Source organism: Misgurnus anguillicaudatus, chromosome 14, assembly GCF_027580225.2.
Source record: "Misgurnus anguillicaudatus chromosome 14, ASM2758022v2, whole genome shotgun sequence".
In the NCBI taxonomy this organism is placed as follows: domain Eukaryota; kingdom Metazoa; phylum Chordata; class Actinopteri; order Cypriniformes; family Cobitidae; genus Misgurnus; species Misgurnus anguillicaudatus.
In genome coordinates this window covers 5,015,537-5,043,370 of record NC_073350.2, presented here as the reverse complement: position 1 = coordinate 5,043,370, position 27,834 = coordinate 5,015,537, and the positions used below count along the sequence as shown (strand labels likewise).

Here is a 27,834-nt window from a genome sequence, read left to right as displayed (position 1 = left end):
GTTGCACCCTTTGACTTTCTGGTTGCACCACCTGACCTCTGTGGGGAATTTAAATTGAACTTTGCCTGTGATTTCAAATTCATAAATACTTTTTAAATACAATTCAAATGTGTTTGATAAAATAGCCTTTTTTTCTAGTTTTACATTGGTTGCACCACCTGACCTCTGTGGGGAATTTAAATTGAACTTACTTGATGCTGGTATTAGCTTTTGCCTGTGATTTCAAATTCATAAATATACTTTATAAATGCAATTCAAATGTGTTTGATAAAATAGCCTTTTTTTCTAGTTTTACATTGGTTGTACCTCCTGACCTGACACAGAAAGTGTACCAGCTTACCCATTACATTAAAGTGCCTATTTGTTCAGTATTTGACAGAAACACCTGGGGTTCACTGGATGATGTGATATCATGTTTACTGTTTATACTTGTTACCTTCTTAATAAAAGGCCAATGATTGACCCAACTGTTTTGCATGTCAACTGTCTATTCAATGAATAAAATATGTCATGTGTCTTTATGTGCATCTGTATTGGTAAGATCAAAGTAACTGTTCATGTTCAAGCAGTCTTGACAGAAACATACTTAGTATGGCAGAAGAACCACATCATAAACATTGAGGGGACCAAAAATATCAGGGCTATATGCATGTATATTAAAAAAAATTAAATGTTGGGGGAACAAATTGGCCGTTTCTTATTTTTGAGGGGGCAAACACGTCCCCCTCAATCTCTATTGTGGTTACTGCCCTGAATGCGCTGTCCGCACGTAAGCATTGATGAACTTTAATGAAGTTGCCGTGCAAACAGATACAGCTGATCCACAGGTTTAGGGTTAGCTGCAACCATATAGGCTCCATACAAGCGACCAATCAACATCACTCCATTGAAACACAATTGCTGGTCCCTTTAGACTCTGGCATTATTGCCGGGCAGCTCTGTATATAGCAGCTGTTTTTGTATGTTCTCTCCCAATGGATAAGAGTGTTATTAAATTCAACCACTGTGACAAGGACATCTTTTGTTGCTTTGTTCCAGATCAGTGTCCTGAATGTGGAGTTAGTTTCAGTGGGAAGAGGCTCGAGGAAGCACCGGTCAGCATTCCCAACCCCTTTTCCAATGGACATAAAGTCCCATGTGCTTTTCTGGTGGCACCAACAGAAGATAATGTGTTAAGGTAGGACCATGGAGGTTTCGTTCAATCGTAGTTGCAGATCTTATAAAATTCCTCTCACTCTTACAAATGAAAAGTTTTAATGAAGTTGAGTTTTAGGAAGTGACATCTAAAGCCACTTTATTTCTACAGAGAGTTTAATGGCCAATCTGATCTACACACAGGAATTACTAACACAGATGGTATGTAGCTCCTTAGCTTTGTTGTAATTCCAGTGTTAAGGTTTCATGCACAGTCAAGAATATTCATGGCATTATACAGTAGGGGAGACCGGGGCTAATTTTTTCAGGGTAGGCTTAATTAGTTAGTTTCTGGTTAGACGTACTTTAGGGGTTCGACTACAACAAAGGCATCAGACATTTCCATTGTTTTTTGAACAGATTCAATATAACAAAAAACACAAAACCAACAGAAATAGCAATGAAATAGTATAGAAAACAGTAGGCTATAAAATAGTATTAAAAATATGTAATGCATATGTGACAACTTGTAATTTTTTATAAAATATTCTTGACCTAAGAATACCTTCATAATATTGTTGACCTTTGTCTAAATGTAAATTAGTTACAGGGATTTTTTGTGTTTTCTAAACTGCCCACACTGTTAGACTTAACTGTACTTTCTACAGTTACTTACCACAAAATGCCCAGTAAAATACCATCATTTTCTTTTCCAGTTCATTACTGTAATATGCATTGCATTATGGGTATTAACATTTAATTAACAGTGATTTACTGTATGTTTTGAATTTGCGGTAAACTGCTGTAAAACGACTGCAGTAGTGCTACTCTAGTTGAGTAAAATAAAAAGTGTTATAAAAGCATATAAAATGGAAAAATAAAATATATCTATGAAATGAAATACATTTTATTTGCTATGCTTTTAGCAGTGAAGCTAATTTCAAAATGTGAATTGTTTTTCAGCAGTGTAAATAATTGATTGAGAATTGTAGATAGAAACAAGAAAGGGATTATGGATAAATGCTTGACCGTCAGATTTGAATTTGACCTGAAGACTTCAAAACACTAGTGACGCCAAGATTTCGGTCCTCGGCGTGTCGGGAGGGTGACCGAAGAGGCTACTTCAGGAGTGTAGCAAGTAACTTTTATTTAGTGACTCTGTAGCACTGTGGTAGTGTTATGGACATACGACACGGGTGACCCAGTTTGATTCCCCTTCAAGGCAAATTTTTTTTTAAACTAGTTTACAGTAAGGGAAGGGTATTATACTGTAAAATGGAACTGCGGTAAAGGCATCATACTGTAAAAACATGTACAGTTATGGTACTGTAATGGGGCAGTTACAATAACTTACTGGCAACGTGTTACCACACATATATACACACTCTAAAAAATTTGCTGTAATTTTGCAGCTGGTTGCCAGTAACTTACTGTAGAAGATAAAGTCAAAAAATGTTTCATGTTCATTTAACTTTGAACAAAATGTTGCCAGTAAATAACATAAATGTAAAATATACAGTAAGTTACTGGCAGCTAGTTGCCAGTAATACCCATTAATACTGTAATTTCTACAGACATTTTTTACAGTGCAATAAAAAGTCTAACAGTGCAGCTATAAATAATATCATAATACTGATAAAAATATGATATTCAAGTAAGTTTATGAACCCAACATACCAAATCACAGCCACACATTTGTGTAATTAGATTTAAAAACCTTATAGTTATACCTATAAATATTCCCTGTGACAACTAGCCTCCATCTCCCCTGTTTTAGATTTCCAATTTCTAAATGCAGACGGGGACTTCTCTGACCCAGAGAACTGACTTTTAATTAAATCCAAATTAATCAAAGTGATGCTGTTGTTTTGGTTGACTGCAAAGTATGTGAAACATGTTTCTTTTTGTAACAATTTAGGAGTGGTCTACAATTACACCAAGACGGGTGTTCACAGAGACCATCAGGGCTGGGAACGCTGTATTTGCATCCCGCTGGTTCAGCCAGACATGTTTAATCTGATCAGTCAGTGGGATCAGTATCTGGAGAAGTTTTCTTCTGCGCAAATGTGGGACCCTTTGTGGCAAAGGTGAACAGATGACTTTAAAGATCAGAGTCCAGAGCATGACTATAATGATGTTGTTTCGGGATCACTTTGAAAACATTTCTTTCCATCAGATGAACAATTAAACATTGCCAGTCATTTAAATCTATTCGCATTTAAAGGGCTCACATATCAAACCTTGATGCTGCTAATCTCATCATTAGATAATGAGATTTTAGCCCAGATTTCACAGACATGGTCATGTGATATAAGCAGTCTTCCAAATCCATATGTTTCCAGAAAATAAAGATGCCATTGAAGAACCTTTTCTGTCTAAATGTTTCTTTAAAGCACCTTTAACATCTGAGGAACCTGACTAAATGCCTTTGACTAAATGGTTCTTTGTGGAACCAAAAAGGTTCTTCTATAGCATCGATGTGAAGAAACTTTTACACACCTTGATTTTTAATACCTTGATTTTTTATAACTTGCTTTTATATTTTTATATGTAACACAATGAAATGTTTACATTTGTAAGTCTGACTGACTGAAACACTGATAATCCATCTGTTCTTTGTTTTTTTTAGCTTTAACTAATAAACCCACAACTGCTACAGTTACACACTGATGTTCATAAACTGCGTGCTGGCCACCCAGTCGAAGCGAGCTCTGAGTAAAGATGAATTCACAAACACATTTGTGCTGCCTCGGATCAGGAGAACAACCAAATACATGCTGTTGTGTCGTGAGATTTCCCAAAATCACTTCTACATTGTGAACAATCCTCGGAGAAACTCGCAACAGAGTCCGTATGAGGAAAATGAGAACAATTTTTAATCCAGTAAATTGTGAAATAATTGATCTTGGATCAAGGTGACATGCGATAGCATGACGATTTTGTGTGCCCATTGCTCTGTACCGTCTCAAATTTTAATGCCACTTTCGTAAAGCTGTTCTGGGACGGATTCGTTTTTGCTTCACTGAATGAATGAATGTTTTATGAGGCCTGTGTCGAGAAACGCTTATGGGTTTGGATTCATCAACTGAAAGAGGTGGATAGTGACTTTGTTTTGTGAAGTTGGTGTTAAGCTACAGCATTAAATTGCAAAGCTAGGGCGTATTGAAACGGTGAGTTTGAACTCTGTCACCCTCTTGTGTCTGCATCACTATAGACCTGTAGGCACTCATAAAGTGATAAAAGTTAACAGACTACAACAACAATCTCTATACACCTCATGCATGTTTATTACAGACCATTTTTATTCTCAACAAGCAACCTTACAGTCTTTTTAGAAAGGCAAATAAAGGAAAAATAAACAACATTCTGATGCTTTTATTCACTTAAAAATAAATATTGAAGAAATGTATAAAGGAATGTTGGCTTGTAAAACATTAATGTCTAAAGTTCATCCTGCTCAGTTCGCTCTCTGGAGGAGACCCATCTGCTTACGATGACCTCCTACAACAACATCAATAATATCAGAAAACAGAACTGAAACCCCCCAAAAACACAGTGTGGTGATGTTTAATACCTGTACTGTGAGTCTCTTTAGACATTCTGGAGAGGAGAGAGCGTCTTCTGTCATGTTTGATGGTGTGATGATGTAACAAAGCATCAGTTCCTGTACAGGAAATTTAGTTTATATTTCACTTTTATTTCTGTATCGACTTAGCTGAAAACAGCTAATAGTAAAAATAGCAAAACTTTAGACAAAACCTTAATGTTGTTAAGTTATATATTTATATTTTTAAAGGAAAACAAAAATACCCTGGTGAAAAAAAACAATAAAACCATTACAGGAAATTCCAATGGTTTCCATTAAAATGCCAATAGGAACAATTAGCTTTTACCATCAAAACCACTACACTGTAGTGTGTTTTGGGCCATATTCCATTAGAACCAATACAATTCCCAATAAAACCATTTTCTGTAATGGTTCTATAGTTTTTTCAGCAGGGTAGTTACTGGTTGTCAAACTTGTAGTTTTTAAATTGCAGACACAAACATACTGTAGCTATATAGGAGCTTGAAGCTGCATAGCCCTTGGTCACTATTAAAATACCTACCGTATATTCCGGAAAAGTCACACTTTTTTCATAGTTTGGCTGGTCCTGGGACTTCTTGTCAGGCGCGACTTGTAAATCAGTATGAATTAATTTTGACATATATGAACCAAAAAAAAACATTACCGTCTACAGCCGCGATGTGCTGGGTATGTTACACAACAATTGGATATATAATGACGTAATTTCTGAGGGTAAGTAAATACAGATTTTTATTTATAGTTCATTTAGTGAACCTCTTAAACTCGCAGTTAAAAAATATGTTATCAAGGTGCTCCTGCTATCATGTGACCATACCACAAAAGTCATGAGGGTCAATTTTTTAAATTGAGATTTATACATAATCTGAAAGCTGAATAAATAAGTATTTGGCTAAGATACATCTGAGGGTGCAATACAAATATTGAGAAAATCATCTTTAAAGTTGTCCTTATCAACACATTTCATTAATAATAAATCTTTTTTTTATATTTATGGTAGGAAATTACAAAGTATCTTCATGGCACATGATATTTACTTAATATCTTAATGATTTTTGGCATACAAGACAATTTATAATTCTGACCAATTCAATGTATTTTTGGCTATGGCTACAAATATACCCGTGCTATTGTGACTGATTTTGTTGTCCGGGGTCACATATGTGGTATCATCTGACAACTCAACAGTCTGCTTTTTCAGCAGAAAATAAAGGAAGCTTTTGTAAACACATATGCTAAGTTCAGGCAGAAATACAAATAATCTATTCCTCTAAAATAATTTTTTACTCACAATTCAACCCCCACAAGAGTACTAATTTAAAGAACACCAATTATCCGATTCACAATTTTACATTTCCTTTGATGTGTAAGTGTGTGTTAGTACATGTTAATGATATGCAAAGGTACAAATCTCAAAGTAAACGATGACGCGAGTTATCCAACGTAAATCTCTTTTCTTGGACTACAACAAACACACGAATGTAGGTAACAGTTTACTTTCTGGGACTGTTGACGTGGACATGAAGGTCATTATCATAATCCTGCGCACTTCTGACTCGCAGCCTGTATGTAGTCTATGTTTTCATATTTAAATAATTTACTACTGACTTAACCATGTTTCAAGATTTTAAGTAGTGCAAAGTAGCGCTTGTTTGTCATTTCTACGATCACGAATGCAGACATGGTTTTAATATCCTTACCTTACCAATCTTTTACGTTCTGCTCAAGTCACGCTGGTAAAGTTGATCGATCAGCTGGATCATCTGCATTTTCTGGATCAGATTCGGCTCGTATTGATAAGGTAATAAAGACGATATTAACTCCTGTCAGTATGGTATTGTGAGCTAATCTTTCAAACATGGTAATGAGCGTCACATTTCTGGCTGACGTCAGAGGTATTCAGGCCAATCACAACGTACAGATTAGCTGACCAATCGAAAGACACTGCGCTTTTCAGAACAATGAGCTTTGTAAAAAAATCAGTGCGTGTGAGAAAGGGAGGGATTTGTGGAGCAACAATAATGTACGGTATGTGGAAAATAATGTGTTTTTTTGAAACCAAAATGCCCAAAATAATGTTGTTTTTAGCAATGAAATAGGTGCTCTTTAAAATATTTTTAATACACAATCAAAACTTTTTTATGAGAGTATTATTATTTTTCTCCAAGCAACAATCACACAATTGATTTAGCTGTCACACAGTAACAAGTACATTCAACCGGCTACATTTGTAAAGGTAAGATATTGAGTGTCAGCCCCTTCTATTAATTTCTTTATTAATGGTGGCTATGTACATATAAATGGTGGTACCTTTGAGACATTGCCAGTGATTCTGCTGAGAGCAGCGAGAGATCTCCAGGTGAAGGGCCGCAGTACAGAGCCTTTGAACGACTCATCTACTCTCTCCACCACCACTGAGTAACTGCATATAGAAAAAACTTAATGTTTACTTTCATTATTAACACTAGTAATATAGTAAAGTATCAACGTTTCATTAATTGATCTTTATCTTGACAAAGCAAACATGAGTTTTTGAGAGCGGGGTAAGGTGTGTCACCACTTTAGTGGGTGTTATGTCTAAGAAAAATTTACCTGGTCTAAAAATATGTATCTTACATGTGGTAAATTGCTGTAATACAACACCTTGTACAAACATATATTGTATACATATAAGTCTCAAGATCAGCCATGAATTATTAACGCTTTTCTCTTCAAAATTGTGTCCGTAAACATGCTGTTAGCAAAGCTGTGCTGGGCTCACATAACGAGCAGTGATTAAAAGTCAATTGCTTAAAATACCGATTTAAGGTAAAAGTAGTTAAACACCTACCCAGATTTTATCTAACCAATGGTTTTCTTGAACGCAGTTCTGTTTTACTATCATGAATTTTAACATTTCATTTTATTTTTCTTAATATTTCACACTGGCATTATAAGTATTTGTTATAACTGACTGAAAAAAACATCTTGTTTCTTCAATAAAGAAAGCAAAGAGGAACAAACCTTGCATGATAAAACGGTGGTCCTTTTCGATACAGCACTAGAAAAAAGAGAAGAAGAGAATCAGCACCAGAACAAATAAGAACGACCGCAAGAAACCAGATGCAACTCTATCATGCTGTAGTCGAGTCATGTGTCAACAGTTCATGACTTCACCCTCCTGTCCTGAAGTTTCCATGCAGTGCCGCGAGACTCTGGTGAAACGGGCAAGAAGCAATGCTTAACACACCTGAATAATTCACCTGTCATCCTTAAGTGTTATCCACACTACTCGGAAAATCTCGCTCATCTCAAATCAGTCAATCCAGGGTTAGGCCTAAATGTTTCAGTGGGACAAGCCAGAAACAACACAAATGTTCCACTAGGGAAAGTATCTTAAGATTTAATACATACTTTTACCACAATTACTACAATTTTAAGACTTGATGATTGTAAGTAGTCAGTCCTTCCAGAAAATAGTTTTTTGTGATTGTTGAGGGCAAAACTCCTTGATCTTGAGGCATGTTTTGCGATGGAATATGCGGGATATATATGCATTTTTATGCAAAGAAATTGCGGGAACTGGCAAAATTTGCGGGAACTGGCAAAAACTTGCAAAAATTGCGGGGAACTGGCAAAAATTGCGGAAACAGGGAAAAACTTGCAAAAATTGCGAACACAGGGAAAAACTTGCAAAAATTGCGGGAACTGGCAAAAACTGTTTGCAGATTTTAAATGATGTTCACGTCACATAATCACATCACTTCATAATGTTCACATGGCAAAAGGGGACATATCTGCATTTGTGTGAAGTAAATGCAACATTTTCAACTTTCTGCTGGACATACTACTCGCCTCGCCTACTGCTTTTCGCGTACTATATAGTATGAAGTAGGCGGTTTTGGACGCAGCACAGGATTCTGTGTGTATTCAAAGCGCCGCCATTGTTGTTTACAATGCGTAGAATGGTGCGCTGTGATTGGTTGAGCGGATTTATTGCATTCTGTAGAGATGGAAGACTGGCGTTTATCGCGTTTTGAAAAAAAAAATTACAGAATAACACGACGGATATCGGATATTTACTTTTTTGTACTGACCAGATACAATACTGATTTTGGCTGTAACTTTTTTTTTTAAATGTTGTTTATCTGGTTTTGGAACCAAACTCTTCATATATAGTTTATTGGTGCGTCCTGCTCTTTTTTATTATTATTAATATGACTGTTATAATTATCATTCCTAAGAGTCAGAATTAAAAAGTTTTTGTCAGAGCATTTATCTTAACTTTGTCTACTAGGTAAGGGTTACAGGTAGTTTATAAAATTAAGATTTAAATAATCTAATATGCTTACTTAAATCTGTTCCATATTTAATGCCAGACTTTGGTACCCAGCCTTTAGCACGGAAATAGTGATAAGCTGCATATGTGAATGAGAAGTTGGGCTGCACCGAGCAGAACATCGACCAAACCTGAAGAACCGACAGAGGCTCCTGAAGTAAACAGACCCACACAGAACTTTAACAAACATGTATTTAAGATCGTTCAGATTATATGACATTAAACACATACTGGTCACCGCAACAGAAAAGAACTTACCCCACTGTAATAAACTGACAAGCATCCAAGTGCATAAACCAGGAAAAATGCCTGAAAGATAAAGAGTTTATTATGAGAAAAACCTTCAGCCACCCACCCGGTTTTGTTTCTCTACTGATTTGCTTCTCTCATAAAGCGTTCATATGTAAGGATGTGTCCTAAATTACCGTGCATTAGGGTCAGACTGATGATAGATGTCTAGTAAACACACAGAGGAATGTACCACAGAGATCAAGCATACAGCTGGGATGAATGAATTATAAAATATCACACATTCCTCAAGACTCTTGGGTCCGGTACACTAGAGAGTGCTGAGATGTGATTATATTATAATGGGTGTGATATCAGTAAACTTCTGATGAGGGAGGTTGAGTTAACACGCACAGGAATACAATAAATAAGACTTAACATATTCACTGCTTCAGTTCTGTTTGGATTGGCTTAGTCAAGTGATATCTCTTAACTACATCCAGCTGAAACAATATAAGCCCGACTAAAGGGTTTCATCCATTGTTTGACTCGCAGACCACCGCACAGTTGCTGTCATATTCAATATTTTGAAACTTTCAGGTTATTGTAAAGTGCTGATGAGTGACTTACTTCTTCATAACTGAGCTGAAGATACTCCATCATGGTGAAAGGATTGACTCGGCACTCCAACCTCTCAGATCGGCCCTTACATAGAGAGAGAAGAGTGAATTAGACCATTCATACTTACAAATAAGATAAATGGCTAAAGAAACAGCACTCGAGACACAAATAAATGTATGAAGGAAGATTCCCATACCGCACAAGTGTCTGAGATTAAGGATTATTATACAGCACTCAGAAAACTCTAGTTCTAGATGATGAAATATTCTCGAGCTAAGCATAACAACAATAGTAACATATATTTACTAACTTAAACTGAACAAACATTTTAATAATATCCATGACAATATCCATGAGTCCCTCAAGGCTCAGTTCTTGGACCACTACTGTTCTCCTTGTACCTTCTCCCGCTTGGTAATATTTGTAAAAAACATGGCGTTTCCTACCATTTTTATGCAGATGACTCGCAAATCTATTTACCATTGAAAAAAGATGTAAATGGTTCCTTGACTCCTTTACTTGATTGTCTCAAGGATATTAAAACCTGGATGTCTTTTAATTTTTTAATTTAAAATAAATGAAGAAAAAACTGAGATTATAGTGTTTGAACCAAGCCGGGTGTGTGATTCCACTCCTGTACACCTTGGTTCCCTGCAGCAATATGTAAAACCAGTAGTTACCAATCTAGGTGTTAAAATTGATAGTGATTTTAAGCTGGATAAGCAGATAAATATGGTGGTTAAATCTAGTTTTTATCAGTTGAGGCTTTTAGCAAAAAAAAATGTTGAACATGTGATTCATGCTTTTATTTCGACACGTTTGGACTACTGTAATGAACTTTACATTGGCGTGAATCAAACTTCTCTTTCACGCCTACAGTCAGTCCAAAATGCAGCTGCTCGTATGTTAATAGGATCCCATAAACAAGAACATATTACTCCCATTTTGGCTTCACTCCACTGGCTTCCTGTGTATTTAAGAATACAATTTAAGATTTTAATGTTTGTTTTTAAGTCATTGAATGGGTTGGCACCTTAAGGGCAATTTATAGTCGTGCGTAGGTCCTACGGCGTAGCAGCGACGGCGTAGGTTCCGCGTCGGTTTTCATTTATACTTGTGCGTCGACGTCCGCGTCGAAGTGCAAACACACGCGAAACCGCTGGTTGGCAGTAATCACGCGTGTAACCACAGTAGCAGCAGAAGTCGTCACAGAAGAAGAAGCTAAGCAAGTAAACCCACAAACGAAGAAGAAATAGCAACTTGTTGTGTATAATTTGAGAAGACCAGCAATGATGGAAGTAAATAAACAGCGACTTATGTTTCAGTTTGAGTTATATCACTCCTCAACTTGGCTCATCTTTGTTTTCACCGTCTCAAACGGAAATACCTATGACGCAGTTTTTTTACCTGACGGGAGGGGTTCTGGTGGACCAATCACAGCGCTTGCGGTCCGCGTAGAGCCGACGCGCTGTTAGAAATTTTGTGAGGTGCGCGTCAGGCTACGCAGAGCTACGCACAGGCTACGGATAGCCTACGCTGTAGGACCTACGCACGACTATAAATCGCCCTTTAGTATATTTCGGAGCTCCTTCATAGTTATACCCCGTCAAGGTCACTGAGGTCTGGGGATCAGTTTCGACTGATCGTGCCCAGGACTAGATTGAAGACCAGAGGTGATCGCTCTTTTACAGCTGTTGCTCCCAAATTGTGGAATGAGCTACCACCCCACATTAAAACTTTATACTTAAAAAGACAGAAATGTATGGAAATGTATGTTTTACTTGGAGAATCATACTACTTATCAAAGTTTTGTAGCATTTCTTTAAATGCTGTTTTCTATTGTATTAAATGGCTTTGCAATGTATAGCGTTACACTGTCTGTCAAGAAGCGCAATTAGATACTGTCTCGTTTATACAGGCGCTGCAGCTCCCCTTGTATTTTTTAGAGAAAAATGCAATCATTGCGGTGATCTGAAATCATCACGATGAGGACAAACAATCGCGATGAGACGATTATTTAATCATTGTGACAGCCCTAATGTTACCATATTATAAATTGTGAAACACAAATAGTTTTGTTTACATTTGAGTCGGTATCCTTGGTGGAGTTCTCATGATCATCTTCAGGTTCCTTCACCAAAACATACTCATAATCTTCAGCAGGCTCTGTATGGCGTTCTCTCATCTTTGAACTCATTGCCTGGTTATTATCAGGCCTACAGCCACAGTGAATAATCCAGTCATCATGACGCTCGCACATCATATTGGATCCTGAATGCTCATTTTCTTGATCCTGTCGCTCAGGTTCCTCAGGACAGAGTTCAGCCAAAGGATCATAAAGCGCGTTTCCTTGCCGTCTAGGTTTTGAAGTGTCAGTATCGTCCAAGTCACCTTTATCATAGTTTAGATCGGACACGTCATTCATTACGTTGTCAATTGATGACCCATTGAAATGTTCTGCTTGAGATTTGATCGCTTCTGGGCCATGTTCATCCCCAACATCAAGCTCCACTGGTTTTGTTAGGGTCTGCAATGCTTGACTGACAGCATCATCATCCAATCCCTGCATCAGGAGAGCAGCTCGCGCCCAGCTGACACGTTTCTGATATCTGATAGAAATGAAATCACCATCATTGATGTTTTAGCATGTGGTCTAAATCTGCATTCAACATTAAAGTTATATCACTCGAAATAAACTTCAAGATCTTACTCTGATGATGTTATCACAGGAAGATATCTGTCGCCAATGTCTAACAAAAGAAAAGACGTATGAATACAGAATTCACATACAGTAAATAGTCTGTGAAGTAGTCATTTTCATATCAAAGATTTAGACGCCAACTTCTGAGCTGAATGTATAAAAACGAATCAACAAATAAAACAATACAATTTACCCACATTTCCATTGTTTAGAGATTCTGTGTTCAGGCCTGGACCTAGAAAACACTCCTTTACCAAAATAACCCTACAGGAAGAAATAAAACAAGAATCAATTGTGTGAACAGGTTTATAACTAACAATTCAGAATAATTAAATGATCACCATTAGCATTACCACCGTTCAATAATGGCATAAAATGCTTATATGGTACTCAAAAAATACCATGGTACTATAATAGTATATAACCTTAATAAAAATAGTATTTTAATAATGTATGGGTTACTATGATATAATTGCAGGTACATATATATTTAGGGTATATTCTTATAGGGCGTAGACACCAAATGCAAATCCAAATTGTTTTTGCAAGTAGATTACATATAAAGTCAAAGAAAAGATGCGGGGCGATGGAAATGACGCAAACTGGGCAGAATAATTGTTGCAACCATGCGCTTTACGCCTCAAATGCATCTTCCGTGAAACTCAACTCGAGCGAAAAATTTGCCTGACCCAACGTTAAATCCAGCAAGTAATATCGAGAGAGGAACACAATGCGAATACTCGCTTTGCTTTGGTGTGTACGCAGCATTATGGGGAACACTCACGAAAAGCGAATTCAACAATTTGCATCACATACAAAGTCAATGCATACATGCAAATAGAAATAGAAATTAGGCTGCGCGAATGGTGCAAATTGGGCAGTGTGATTGCCGCAAACACGCTATTTGCTTAAAATGCGTCTTACGCGCAACTTTTGATTTTAATTTACCAGACCCAACGATAAATCCACTTAGTAATATTGAGCGAGGAACGAGATGCAAATACACGCTTCGCGTTTGGTGTGTACGCCCCATCAGGTATACACTAAATTGTATGACCCCAGGAATACCGTATTTTCCGGACTACAAGTCACACTTTTTTCATCGTTTGGCGGGTCTTGGAACTTCTAGTCAGAAGTACGTCAAAATTATTTCATATGAACCAAAAGAAACAATTACCATCAACAGCTGCGAGAGCTTCTCTATGCTGCTCCGTATTTATGTAATTCAATGGATTCAGTGATGCGGAATGACTTCTGGACCCTTTTTGAACTTGAGTTGGCTTGTTGTGTTAATTTAACCTATTCAGCCTGCCAGGTATGTACTGTATGCTATTGTGTATCATGTAAATAACTGTTTATGTTACTTTAACATAACCGGACATCTATTCACCCTGCTGTTCTGTGCTATCGTTTAGTTGAATAACTTGCCTTTCCAGATTAAATATCTGTTTATCAGCTTGGATTTTATGAAATCATTTTCTAAATAAACACGACGTATAGTCCAGTGCGACTCATATTAGGGCTGGGTATTGGCAAGGGCCTCCCGATACGATACGTATCACGATACATGATACGATACATATCATGATACAATGCAATGGTTGCATGTTGCGATACATTGCAATACTTTTTCTTTTTTTTATCAAAAATTTAAAAAAAAGAGCTGGTGTTTTTAAATTTTCTGCCATTTTCTTACTCCCTCTAACTTCTGGGACATTGGCCGAATGGCAGACAACTGGACAGTGACAACTACAGCAGCGGCAGAGGAGGTCGTTTTTGACGCACACAGAGGAATTTGATGGTTTTTAAAATATAGATAGTAGAGATCGAAATATCGATACACTATCGATACAGTGAACTATCACGATCAATATTTTTGCACAACCCTAACTCATATATGTTTTTTCCTCTTCAAAATGCATTTTTGACTGATGCGACCTATACTACGGAGCGACTTATGGTACATTCACACGGGGCATAAGCGTTGACACTTCCCATTCACTTTTAATGGGTGATGTCATGCATTGCCGAACTGAATTGTGGATCCTTCTGCACTTCGTCAGTGCCGTTGCTTGCGGCAGAAGCTGAACATTTCTCAACTTTTCAAGCAGCAACGTGCACGTCAGCCAATCAGGTTGCCTTATGCAAATAAGCTAGGCAAAGCCAGCCAATTATGTTTATGGAAGACCGGAGCATGTGTACCGGCCACTGTGATTGGCTGTTGGCCACGCTTCAGACAAGTCTTGCATTTAGCGTTAACGCTTACGCCCCTTGTGTATAGTCCAGAAAATACGGTACATAAATAATCAAGGTCGTGCTGGCGCATCACACAGCTAGTGAAAGATGTCAAGTTGTGGTTTAAAAGTGCATATGTTTTAGGGATGCACAGAAAGAAAACTTCTTGGCCAAAGCCAAACATAATGAAAAAAAGGCAGAATACCAAACATTTTTATTTTATTTTACATTTTCCTAATTATTTTCCTAAATATTAAACATTTTTAACATTCCAGCAGTCATTATAGGGCCTTTTTCACCTGGTCAGATAGCTATACTGCCCTACAAAGCCAAAGCGCAGTAATTACGCATTTGGTCAAAATTGAGTTAAGGGTTGAAATGGGCTTTGTGAAATCTGATGTCTTGTGACAAAGTCTCCTGGTTCAATTTTGTCCCATTTCAGAGAAACACGTGTGCCAAAATTGCAGTAACATGTTTGACTGGCTGGTGTTAAAACATTAAGGGCATTTTTCTCAGTTTCAGTGTTTGCGTAGTTACTGCACTTAGCCTTTGTAGGGCTGTATAGATAGACTTGTTATAACTGTTTCAGTTACATTCAACCACATAAATGAGTCTCGGCTAAACAGTTATTAATCAGAACTTTTATTCCCAGCCCGCACAATATGCAAATAACCTATTCATTACTATGCCTTAAAAAACTTGCAACAACGCTTTTATGCAGTACTGTAAGCTGAGCAGCGGATGCGCGCCTGCGTGCACGGTCAAGCACAACAAGCAGAGAGAAGGAGAGAGCGGGTGGCAAGATTGACAGGAGATGATAGAGAAAAAAGCGGTCTAACAAAAAGCTTTTGTTAATAAAGGTTTTATTTCTGGTTTAATATAAACGTGTTTGCCATTTTTAGGACTTTACTGGTTTTAGGAAGTTTTTATTACATACTGCTGTGCTGATGCTCTTCGTCGTTCTTTGACATGAGATGAAGAGCTAAAGTCTCTCGTTCTTTGTGCTTGTGCATTCAGCAGACAAATACCCAGGATCGCCGCCGTGTCTTTCTCATATGCTGCATGGTGTTCAGGATGTCTTGATTTTAAATGATAAATGAAACTTGTGGTCCTGCACTCTAAGAAAGGAGGTGTTAAGTTTAACACATTGATTTGTGTTATCCTATTTTAACACTATCCTATTTTTATGTGTCATTTTGTGTTTATTTTGAGTTCAAATAAGGGACAACGCAAAATGTGTTAAAGTGTGTTGTTCAAAAAATAACACAGAGATGTGTTAAGGACAACACATTATTTTAACACATTCGTTTTAAGTGTGTATGTTTTCACATCTTTCTCTAACACTTTAAAATGCATACCAACATGTTTTCTGCATTTGCACGTCTCTAACTCTGCGCTGGTTACTATTTAGTGTCATCACAGACCTCATTGTTCTGTTAAGTTTATTCAATCTTTTCACTTGTTTTTTTTTTTTTGCTATTTAAGTCTGAATAATTTCGGTTGGTGAAACAATTGGTGCATTTCTAATATTTGTTTTCTTTTCTTTTTTGCCAAAAATGCCTAACATTTTGCTAGATAAGACCCTTATGCCTGATGACTTGGTTGGGATTGTTTAGAGCCCTTTGAAGCTGCATTTAAACTGTAAACTGTTGGGGTCCAATAAACTCTATTAAATTGAAAAAGTGCTGGAATGTTTTCTTCAAAAAACATTTCCTTTAAGCAACACATTACATCATATAATAATACATACATACATACATACATACATGATTTAATAATGTAGCAGAATGAAGGGGGTGTCTACTTTGAACATAAATTTTGTGAAGAAATCAGGATTTTTCCTGCATTTAATTTTTTTAATAGACACCTAAATTCATTTTTGTCCCTCAAAAGCACTATTTCATTTAATGTGATGAATGTGTGATGATGCTCGCTATCTCTCTCTCTTCCTGAAACAAAACTAAAATGATGCTGAAAGATCAAAAGACCAAATCCAATCCATTGTGGAAATGTTAACATCTTGCCAAACCTTATTTTGTCACTGACCCCTATACAGTATAAGAAGCTCTTTACACAAAATATTACCCAGCAAACACAGAACGTTCCCCTAACGTTTTTGGTTATATTTTGGTTATTTTTTTGGGAACCAAAAAATAACGTTCTGGGAATGTTATTTTTAGGTTTTATTTTTTGCAACCATAAAATAACGTTCCCATAACGTTGTAGGGTGGTTATTTTTAAATAACCTAAAAATAACTTATACAGAACGTTATTTTTTGGTTATTTTTTGGTTATTTTTTTGGAACCATAAAATAACGTTCCCATAACGTTGCAGGGTGGTTATTTTTAAAATAACCTAAAAATAACTTATACAGAACGTTATTTTTTGGTTCTTTTTTGGTTCCTTTTTTGGAACCATAAAATAACGTTCCCATAACGTTGCAGGGTGGTTATTTTTAAAATAACCTAAAAATAACTTATACAGAACGTTATTTTTTGGTTCTTTTTTTGGAACCATAAAATAACGTTCCCATAACGTTGCAGGGTGGTTATTTTTAAAATAACCTAAAAATAACTTATACAGAACGAAAAAGAGGAACTATATTTTATGGCGTAATAGCACTTTTGGGATTACTTCGATTACTTCGACTTGCCTGAAAAGTCCGCTCCCCTTCTCACTCTCATAATGGGAGAGGGAGGGTGTTACTGCGCCAAGTCGAAGTACTCCCAAAAGTGCTATTACGCCATAAAATATAGTTCCTCTTTTAAATCCGCTTAGAAAAGCGCTACGTTTTATTTTGTACCACCAAACTTGCTCGTATAACTACTCGTCTTAAATAGGAAAAACGTTGATGTGTTTGGTCACTTCTAACTTTATCTCTGATTGGTACCATTGAATGAATGGGGCTAAGCTAAATGCTATCGAAGCGTCGCAGCGCGCTCCAGCGCTTACGTGCATGCACACAGATGACAGAGGGATGTATCAACAATTCTTAGTTAAGGTAATAACATATTTTAATATTGAAAATGAGTAGACTATTCCTTTCACTTCTTCACTGAGGCTGGAGTCTTGCGCGCTCTGTCAGTGCATGCACGGAGCCGCGGCAACGCGCCCTGGTGAGATCATTTTTCACTCTATGTCAGCTGTGCATTTTCCAAGGTTTGTTTTTGGTTAGCCAGGAAAGTTTTCTTTACAGAAATAGAACGTTATTTTTAGGTTATTTTAACGTTTTCCTAACGTTAGGAACACGTTAGAATACCGTTAGGAGAACATTAGAATAACGTTATTCTAACGTTCTCCTAGCGTTAGGAAAACGTTAAAATAACCTAAAAATAACGTTCTATTTCTGTAAAGAAAACTTTCCTGGCTAACCAAAAACAAACCTTGGAAAATAACGTTATGGGAACCAAAAACTAACGTTAGGGGAACGTTTTGAGAACCAAAAACTAACGTTAGGGGAACGTTTTGGGAACCAAAAATTGTTAGCTGGGTACATTATTAATATGGCTTGTTAGGGCCCGAGCACACCGGGGTGTGAGGACCCTATTGTTCTTCAAGGAGTTATTATTATTATTTTTTTTCTTTTTCTCCGACTTCAGCGGGACTTTAGAGGGCCTAAACATACTCGAAAACTCATGAAATTTTGCACAGATGTCAAGAGTGATGAAAATTTACATGTGGTGTATGCTTTAGAATTAGGCGTGAGAAAATGGCTCTATAGCGCCACCTACAAATTTTCAACGAAGCAGCCCTCGGACTGTGTTTGACGTACAATTACGAAATTCGGTACGCGTCTGTAGCATGACAAGACCTACAAAAAAGTCTCTTGGAGCGAAGCCGTAAACCAAACAGGAAGTCAGCTATTCGGAGTTATTTTTGTGATTTGGGCGCAGTTTTTGTCATTTCCAGGCGTCATACTTTAACTAACTCCTCCTACAGTTTTCGTCGGATCATCTTCATATTTGGTGAGTGTCATCTTAAGGCCTTTGTGATGCTAAATTGCGAAGGATTTGACTCTACGTAAAAATTTGTGTCGGTTCTGGCCCGACAAAGTTTGATGTTTTCCAATGAAACAGGAAGTTGCTGGAACTCATGCATACAATGTCCGATCTGTCCCAAATTTCACATGATTGCTAAGAGTCCTGACCTGAACACATCTACATAACAATTTTCATTTATAGCCATAGCGCCACCAGCTGGCAACCTGAAGGAACATGTTTTAGCGCCACTTTCAAATATTGAATGAAGCAACCCTTGGACTGTGTTTAACTTACATGTACGAATTTCGTTATGCTCATGTATTATTACAAGCCCTACAAAAAAGTCTCTTGGAGCAACGCCCTAAACCAAACAGGAAGTCAGCTATTTTGAATTATTTCTCAGATTTTGCCTCAGTTTTTCTCATTTCCAGCAGTCATACTTTAACTAACTTCTCCTACAGTTTTTGTCGGATCATCATCATATTTGGCGAGTGTCATCTTAAGGCCTTTGTGATGCTAAATTGCGAAGGATTTGATTCTATATTAAAATTTGTGTCTATTTCGGCCAGCCAAAGTTTGATGTTTCGCTATGAAACAGGTTGCTGGAACTCAGGCATACAGTGTCCGATCCGTCCCAAACTTCACATGATTGCTAAGAGTCATGACCTGAACACATCTACATGTCAATAGTCACTTATGGTTATAGCGCCACCAGCTGGCAACAGGAAGTGACATGTTTACAATGATTATCCAATGTCTGATCTGTCCCAAACTTCACATGATTAATAAGAGTCCTGGACTGAACACATCTACATGTCAATAGTCACTTATAGTTATAGCGCCACCAGCTGGCAACAGGAAGTGACATGTTTACAATGATTATCCAATGTCTGATCTGTCCCAAACTTCACATGATTAATAAGAGTCCTGGAGTGAACACATCTACATGTCATTAGTCACTTATGGTTATAGCGCCACCAGCTGGCAACAGGAAGTGACATGTTTACAATGATTGTCCAATGTCTGATCTGTCCCAAACTTCACATGATTAATAAGAGTCCTGGACTGAACACATATACATGTCAATAGTCACTTATGGTTATAGCGCCACCAGCTGGCAACAGGAAGTGACATGTTTACACTGATTATGCAATGTCCGATCTTTCCCTAACTTCACATGATTAATAAGAGTCCTGGACTGAACACATCTACATGTCAATAGTCACTTATGGTTATAGCGCCACCAGCTGGCAACAGGAAGTGACATGTTTACACTGATTATGCAATGTCCGATCTTTCCCTAACTTCACATGATTAATAAGAGTCCTGGAATGAACACATCTACATGTCAATAGTCACTTATGGTTATAGCGCCACCAGCTGACAACAGGAAGTGACATGTTTACACTGATTATGCAATGTCTGATCTGTCCCAAACTTCACATGATTAATAAGAGTCCTGGACTGAACACATCTACATGTCAATAGTCACTTATGGTTATAGCGCCACCAGCTGACAACAGGAAGTGACATGTTTACACTGATTATGCAATGTCCGATCTTTCCCTAACTTCACATGATTAATAAGAGTCCTGGACTGAACACATCTACATGTCAATAGGCACTTATGGTTATAGCGCCACCAGCTGACAACAGGAAGTGACATGTTTACACTGATTATGCAATGACCGATCTTTCCCTAACTTCACATGATTAATAAGAGTCCTGGACTGAACACATCTACATGTCAATAGTCACCAGTGTTGGGCAAGTTACTAAAAAATTAGTAATTAGTTACAGTTACTAATTACTTCTTTTAAAAGTAACTGAATTACTCTACCGGTTACTGTATATCAAAAGTAATTAGTTACTTAGAAAAGTAACTTTTAAGTTACTTTTATGTCTGCTTTTTAAATGTAAATATGAACAGTACTGAACAGTCAAACAGTAAAATGATATGGATGGGCTATTTTACACGTAAGACTCTAATATATCACATACTGTAGGAGCCTATTTTGCTTTAGATTCAACCTTTGAATATTTTTGTTAGAAATTATCTTAATATTTAAACTTAGTTTATTTATGTATATCATTTAGACCATTTAGACAAATATTCTGCATGTTTACAAAAATATAAAATGTGTTAAAATTGTGTAGTGTCTCTTTAAAAATTTGAAGACAATTGTGTCAACATGTCAAATTTTCTAAAATAAATTATAATTTTTCTGATTTCATATTTATTTTAATAAGTTAGAAACGTCTCCGCTGTGTCCTGCTGACAGGCACGATGCGGGTGCAGCAGATGAGGCAAATTATGGGTCCTCCGAAGGTTAGACCGTCTCATTTCAGTTCTCTTCGCGATCTTCTGAGCGCCTTGAATGGCCGAGTGCTCACCTTTTATTGCATGCTTAGTAGGGTGCAGCCCTTGAATTGGAACACAGCTTGTGAAGCTTGCCGCAGGGACTGCGCTCTTTGGTCATATATTGTTTGTTTTCTGTTTGATTTAAATGATACACAGGATTAAAGGAAGATATTTATTCAGAAAACGGAGTAGGCTACGTGGATTGTTTTTTTCGGACGGACACAGAGCGAGTGGATTGTTTTGTCGGACGGACACAGAGCGAGTGGATTGTTTTGTCAGATGGACACAGAGCGAGTGGATTTTTTGTTCGGATACGGAGAGACTGAAACTAAAACTAAAAGCGAGCTCACACATACTATGGAGTTTTAACACGGGTGTACACCGCAGTGTGAATATTTTAGTGGAAACAACAATCGCGGATCGTTCTCTTCCATGAAGCCGATGTAAACATCTAAGAATATATGATAATTTCTTAGATTTATTACCTTTGTGGATTACAAATGCAAGTTGATGTCATACTGCGATTGCTTGGTGAAGATAATTTACAAACATGAGAACGGATGGATTATGACTTTTTTTAAACAAAGGTATGTTGTCCCGTTTCGATTTTTCATGTTCATTCTATATGCACTGTCAGCTATGATGAAGTGTAATGAATCATTGCGCCGCCAACTACAGTCCTGCGACGTCAGATATGTCTTGTCTATTTTTTACAAAATAGAGTAACGCGAGTAACGAACTCATTTAAATTTCAGTAATTGTAATTGCGTTACTTGATTTAAAAAAATAGTGGAGTTACAGTAACGCGTTACTCCCATCACTGATAGTCACTTATGATGCCAATAGTCAGTTACGGTCATAGCGCCACCAGCTGGTAACAGGAAGTAACATGTTTACAATGATAATACTCTCTCTCTCATGCTATCTTACACGATGCTACCTCGCTGTCATTTGTAATTAGCAACAGGAAATGTGGCACATTATACTACACTTTTAAATGGTTCACCTATGTTTACATGCTTAAATGCCTATTTACTACTGTTCCCTTTAATTCTTCTCATGCCACGGCGTGGCGGTGTCAGGTGTGCGAGGGCCCTTCCATCACTGCTTGCAGTTTTAATTACACCTTGTTATTTATGGCAATAAGTACCAAATTATTAAAATAATAAAATGCCTTTAAAAAAACAGAAGATACATTTTTAGTACATTAAGTATACAGTGCGAAAATAAAGCACATTAAGTACACTATGGAAATGTAACGTTACTACTTTTTCACCTGGTTTAGGTAGCATGTACAAAACATGGTATATCCTTGCAACTTTCTAATACTCTTGTGACAGACTACAAACTGATTACATGTATGTATTGTAAAATGTGTCTCACCCTCTCATATAGAGCCTGTATATAAACGGGATCTTTCACTATGACATGATGACTGATGATTTCTGCTCTGTATATGATCTGATCTTCATCCTCACTGAAGGGAAGAGGAGCTTCAAATGTTTCATAAATCTTCGCCCTCCGTTTGGGGGCTTGAAACACGGCTTCGGTCATGGACGACAGGTCTGTGTCACATCATATAAACCGCATTACTTCGACTATCTGTCACAAATTGCGTTTCTTAGACAGAAATGTCATGCTTTAACCCACTGTATTAGTATTATACACGTGAGTGACGGTGTCACAGTAAATATCATCCGTAGCGCTTCAAACAACATCGTCTTTAGTTCCGAGAAAGTTTTGCTGCGAATTCCGCTTTGCTTTAAAGCCAAATATATATATTTTTTGTATTATTAAATTGGTAATAAATTTTTTAATAATCTGATATATCAAAAACAATCGGATGTTACAAACCTATGCAGAAATTTCCTAAAGTGTTTTTGTATTATAGTTTGACAGCCACTAGAGGGCAATGTTTCTCAATTAGTACGTAAACATCATTAAATGTGCAAATGTGTGTACGTTTGCTTAGCACAGGGATAAAAAAATCATTACAGAGGAGTAAAAAGTAGAAATGCAATTTATAAGAAAGTAAAAATAAAAAAGTCCCTACACTCAATTTGTAAATGAATTGGTAATTTTTATTTTAAAGATGACTCGAAATCATAGAGACAAAAGATTTTGTCATTCCAGTAGCTTGCTGAATGTAAAGTATATTACAGTTAACATATAAAAACAGATATAGTGTTCTGAAAACTGATCATCTGTGTTTACACTTGACTTATGTCCATCCATCTGTAGCAAGCATCATTGTAAAAGTCCATACTTTAATAGGCCTACTTTAGTAAAAAAAATTACATTATAAATTTCTCTCCAATACAATAAAAATGAATGGAGACTATAGATTTTAAAGGATAAAATAAAATTCTGTCATCATTTCCTCACCATTAAGTTGTTCAAACCTGCATGAGTTTCTTTATTCTATTGAACACAAGAAAGATATTTTGATAAATGTTGGTAACTATGGTTGGTAACCACACAGTTGACGATACCCAATGACTTTCATAGTCGGAAAAAAACATCAACTGTGTGCTTACCATCACTTATCAAAATCTCTTCTATTGTGTTCAACAGAATACAGAGACTCATACAGGTTTAGATCAACATAAGGATTTCAGAATTTCATTTTTAAGAGAAATTTCATAATAATAAGATTTAAGTAAGATTTTAGCGAATGACAATTCAGTGTTTCTCACACAAAGTTTCATATGGTTTGACACCCCTTTTTTGTGACACCTGCTATTCCAGCTTAACCAGCTAAAACCAAGCAGAGAGACCAGCTAAAACCAGGCAACCAGCTAAGCTGGTTTCAGATGGACTTTTCAGGGCTGTGGTTCTCAAACTTGTCCAACATGCGGCCCCCCCTTGTGGTGCATCCCTACGTGGCCCCCCCAAAGAAAATTTATGACATTAAAACATTGCAAAACTTAATATTTTAATTAAACAAAACATATTAAATTATACATTGTAGTGCTGTTGGTTAGTAGCTTTATTTAATTACACAGAATTTGTAATAACTTGATTTATTTTATAAAATGGGGCATCCCTGGCATTCCCTTAGGGTCCCTAGTTTGAGAACCACTGCAGTAGGGGAAAATTCTTTAAAAGTCCAAAGATAACCACAGATATTAGAGTCTGTTGTCCTTTGGTCTTTTGATCTTGGGTATGACATAGAGAAGATGATGGACTGTTTAAAGCAGGAATGGATATCAGCCTGATCTCACGAGAAATCGTACATATTTTACGAGTTAGCTAATTCGTATCATTCATACGAAGTTAATTGTGCAAAATCGTACGATTCTCATGAAAAAAACAACAACGAAACCAAACCCTACCAAAACTTACGAATGTGGTCGTATGAATTGATATGAATTAGCCAACTCGTAAAATATGTACGAATTCTCGTGCGATAGCGTTGGATGTATTGAGGATCTGTGTACAGCTGCTGGTCATCACAAGTTTTTAAAACAGAGATGTGAGACATCATTTTGGCCTTTTGCTTTCCTGATCTTCTTTTAAAGATCAGCTGAAGGGGTCATCTTGATGAAGTAATTGAAATAATTCTTATGGAGCAATTAATAAGGTCAATGGGTTCATAAATGTCAAGTTATCAAATGTCAATCGTGTGGTTATATCTAAAATTTGATTTCTATAAATATATATACACACACACTTAAAAAATCTTTGCTGACTTAAATTTTTTTGTAGATTCAACTCAGATTTACAAGTCATGTCAACTCACTTTTATTTATCTTAACAATAGACGAGTTGCTACAACTTATGAAATCTAGTTGAAAATGGCAACTTCATTTTATAAAATATAACAACTATGTATGAACGTTTGCACTTATAATTAGTAATTATTTATGCGTATGTGTATATACAGTATACAATATGACACCATATGATACACAGTTATGTATATGCATGTCTATGTGTATTTATGTTTTGCAAATAAAAAAGCATCAGATAAATGGTTTACAAATATGGTAAACATTACATAGATCACAGTACTGTGATAGTAGATTTTATTGTATGTTGTATGTACAGTTAACACATGTGCATGTTTGTATGTGTGGGCTTAATCACAGACAGCAAAGCTTCCTCTCCTTTAGACGCTTGAGGGATTTTTCTTCAGGAATGAATGACAGGATTTGACACTGTATCTCTCTAAACATGTATTTCTCAGGACTGCACGTGGGTGGAAAATAGACACGTTGGAATGGATAGATGATTGGACGTTGGAAGTTGATGGTTTACTCAACATGAAAACCTTTCATGATCTTTTGTTCGAAACCTCAGGTGCCGCTCCTGTAGGATGACACATGTCAAATGAACAATCATACATACATACAACACACATACAAACAAACAAACACAAATAACAGACTCAGAATTTTATAAAAACTGAAAAAATTAAGCGACTTATTTAAAAAAAGTGCAACTTCTGGGCCAAAAATACACACATCTTTATTATTTGGTAGACTATAATAAATAATATTATACCACGGGGCTGTTGAATGCTGTATTCTGATTGGTTGAGAAATGTTCCATAGGTGTAGATTATTGTTTGATAAACGCACACCTGACCTGTCAAATATCTTAAAAATAACCACCAGAGTAATGTTTGTGGTAGCTAAACGGAAAATTTACTCCGGTCATTTGAATTATTCGAAAATGCTTTGCGTCGTGCCGCATACCACTTTGGGTGTGCATTATTTTCTTATAATTCAACGGCCCGTCTTCAATTATTCCTTACGTATATAAGTCAATCATGTTAGTACAAACGTACACTTTAGTGGTAAGAAAAATAAAGGTGTCATTAAAAAAAAATACTCTAAAATAAATTCCAGGAGCCAATCATTGTTTAAAACTGACACACACAAACAGACTTTTACATTTATATTAGTGAGGATCTCTAATGTTTACTACTAAATTTATGTACGTTCCTTAATATCATTAAAATTAACAAGTATAAATCTTGACATTTACATGTACAGGTTTGCTTCTCTACATAATGATGACATTTATGGAAAATGCTATAAATTATCTGTCATGCTGATTTACTGTCAGTCTGACAAATCGAGTAAAATGTTTAATGTGTCATGCTTTAATTTCCCCATAAATATTACACAATGGTATTAAACGGAAAGTAAAAATACGTTTTATAGTTGTCATCATAACCATATGTCATATTTGAGACATTAACTGTTTAGAGGTCACTTACTCCAGAATATTCTGACAGAAATATAAGCATAAGGGTATACCTACAGTATAAACAAGAGTATGACTCTTATACCCTTAGCCATATATTCAATTCAATTCAATTTTATTTATATAGCGCTTTCACAATTGTTAATTGTTTCAAAGCAGCTTAACATGAATAGATGTAGGGGAAAACACAGAATAATCAATATATAATATAAGAAGTAGAATACAGCGGCTATGAGTGAACCGTAAAAGCGAGCGTAGTAATAAGGTAACATATACAGTAAAGTACTAAGTTAAGCCAATGTTGGCTGACTCTCCCGGGGATGAAAAAAGCCCTAGGGGAAAAACCCTATGGGAAAATTCCTAGGAGGAGAAAAACCCTTGAGAGAGATACATACACATTTGGATAATTGAAAATGGTCTTTTTTGACAGTGGTTTACAACCATCTAACAGCCCTAAAGTGTATTTTAAAGTTGCCGTAGAATGTAAACTGTATTGACGTAGGCATAGATGAATAAGAAGATTTCTGAACATGGTAATTAGATATCATGAGCCTCAAACACGAATGTTTCCCCTTTCTTATCTAAACCTCGTGCATGCAAAGACCGCTGAAAAACAGACCAATCTCAACATAACACCAACTGTGACGTTACAGTCGAGATGTACGCCTCAACATTAAATTACACATTAAATTAATTACAATGTTGTTACAATGCTAAAAACAAAGTTGTGACTGCTGAGTTAGCGCTATATGCTAGTTAATGCTATATGCTAACGTTTAGGCTGAAGTTCTACTGTTGACGTTACAGTTACATTTTGCAGGTCCATTCTGAAAAAACACAAATTTACCAATCAGAAATGTCCATTAACAATCTTTAATCAATTGATTATTCTTCAAACTACCCATTCTCACCAAGATGCGTACAAATGACACGCAGTGCAATAGATACGCCAAATTCCGCTTTTGCGTGCATATAATACGCCAGTCCTTCCCATTCACTTATATGGCGAATCGTTTCATGTCGTTTTATTTATTGTTTTCTCATTTGTTTTCTGTTTTTTAAACCAGTTTCGCTTGCGTTTAGGGTTAGATTTCAGATTTGTTCAAGCAGGTTATTTAACATACAAGTTTCTCTATGTTTTTGTCCATATTTAAGCCATGGTCATTTGGAGTTGGGGTTATAGATGGGGTTTGGGTTAGGATGTCATTTTTATAAAACAAAAAGTTGTTCTAACCCTAAACCCAAGCGACAATGGAAAAAACAGAAAACAAATGAGAAAACAATCAATAAAACGACACGAAACGATTCGCCATATAAGTGAATGGGAAGGACTGCACTCTAAAAACAAACAGTGCTATATATCACCAAAAGTGGTTCTTTGCTCGTAATCATAGAAGAACCATTTTTAGTGCCATATAGCACCAGTGAAGCACCCGTGTAGAACCATATTGTGC

General features: G+C 36.5%; 2 protein-coding genes across 2 annotated transcripts; one reads left to right on the top strand and one right to left on the bottom strand.

The window, feature by feature from the left end:
• The first annotated feature begins 547 nt into the window (after nucleotides 1-547).
• mkrn2os.2 (MKRN2 opposite strand, tandem duplicate 2) lies at nucleotides 548-4,275 on the top strand. Its single transcript, XM_055183760.2, has 4 exons — nucleotides 548-1,177; nucleotides 1,307-1,356; nucleotides 3,053-3,221; nucleotides 3,764-4,275. Exons 1-4 carry the CDS (start codon nucleotides 975-977, stop codon nucleotides 3,771-3,773), a joined length of 432 nt encoding a protein of 143 aa, XP_055039735.2. The 5' UTR covers nucleotides 548-974; the 3' UTR covers nucleotides 3,774-4,275.
• A 218-nt stretch (nucleotides 4,276-4,493) lies between these two features.
• tsen2 (TSEN2 tRNA splicing endonuclease subunit) lies at nucleotides 4,494-22,867 on the bottom strand. The gene is made up of 11 exons (XM_055183756.2): nucleotides 22,550-22,867; nucleotides 12,786-12,852; nucleotides 12,598-12,637; nucleotides 11,971-12,496; nucleotides 9,897-9,971; nucleotides 9,297-9,347; nucleotides 9,052-9,190; nucleotides 7,724-7,760; nucleotides 7,031-7,142; nucleotides 4,709-4,798; nucleotides 4,494-4,635 (listed from the first exon to the last, which is right to left on the bottom strand). The coding sequence occupies exons 1-11, from the start codon at nucleotides 22,718-22,720 to the stop codon at nucleotides 4,576-4,578; spliced, it is 1,368 nt and encodes a 455-aa protein (XP_055039731.2). The 5' UTR covers nucleotides 22,721-22,867; the 3' UTR covers nucleotides 4,494-4,575.
• Nucleotides 22,868-27,834: the final 4,967 nt, after the last annotated feature.

Bases quoted from the DNA above. Each gene is read 5' to 3' on its own strand.
- mkrn2os.2 (XM_055183760.2), top strand. From the start codon at position 975: ATGGATAAGAGTGTTATTAAATTCAACCACTGTGACAAGGACATCTTT. The intron at 1,178-1,306 runs GTAGGACCATGG...TTATTTCTACAG, and splicing joins ACAGAAGATAATGTGTTAAG to AGAGTTTAATGGCCAATCTG. The intron at 1,357-3,052 runs GTATGTAGCTCC...GTAACAATTTAG, and splicing joins AGGAATTACTAACACAGATG to GAGTGGTCTACAATTACACC.
- tsen2 (XM_055183756.2), bottom strand. From the start codon at position 22,720: ATGACCGAAGCCGTGTTTCAAGCCCCCAAACGGAGGGCGAAGATTTAT. The intron at 12,853-22,549 runs GTGAGACACATT...TTCTTCCTGTAG, and splicing joins TACAGGCTCTATATGAGAGG to GGTTATTTTGGTAAAGGAGT. The intron at 7,143-7,723 runs GTTTGTTCCTCT...TTCTATATGCAG, and splicing joins CCACCGTTTTATCATGCAAG to TTACTCAGTGGTGGTGGAGA.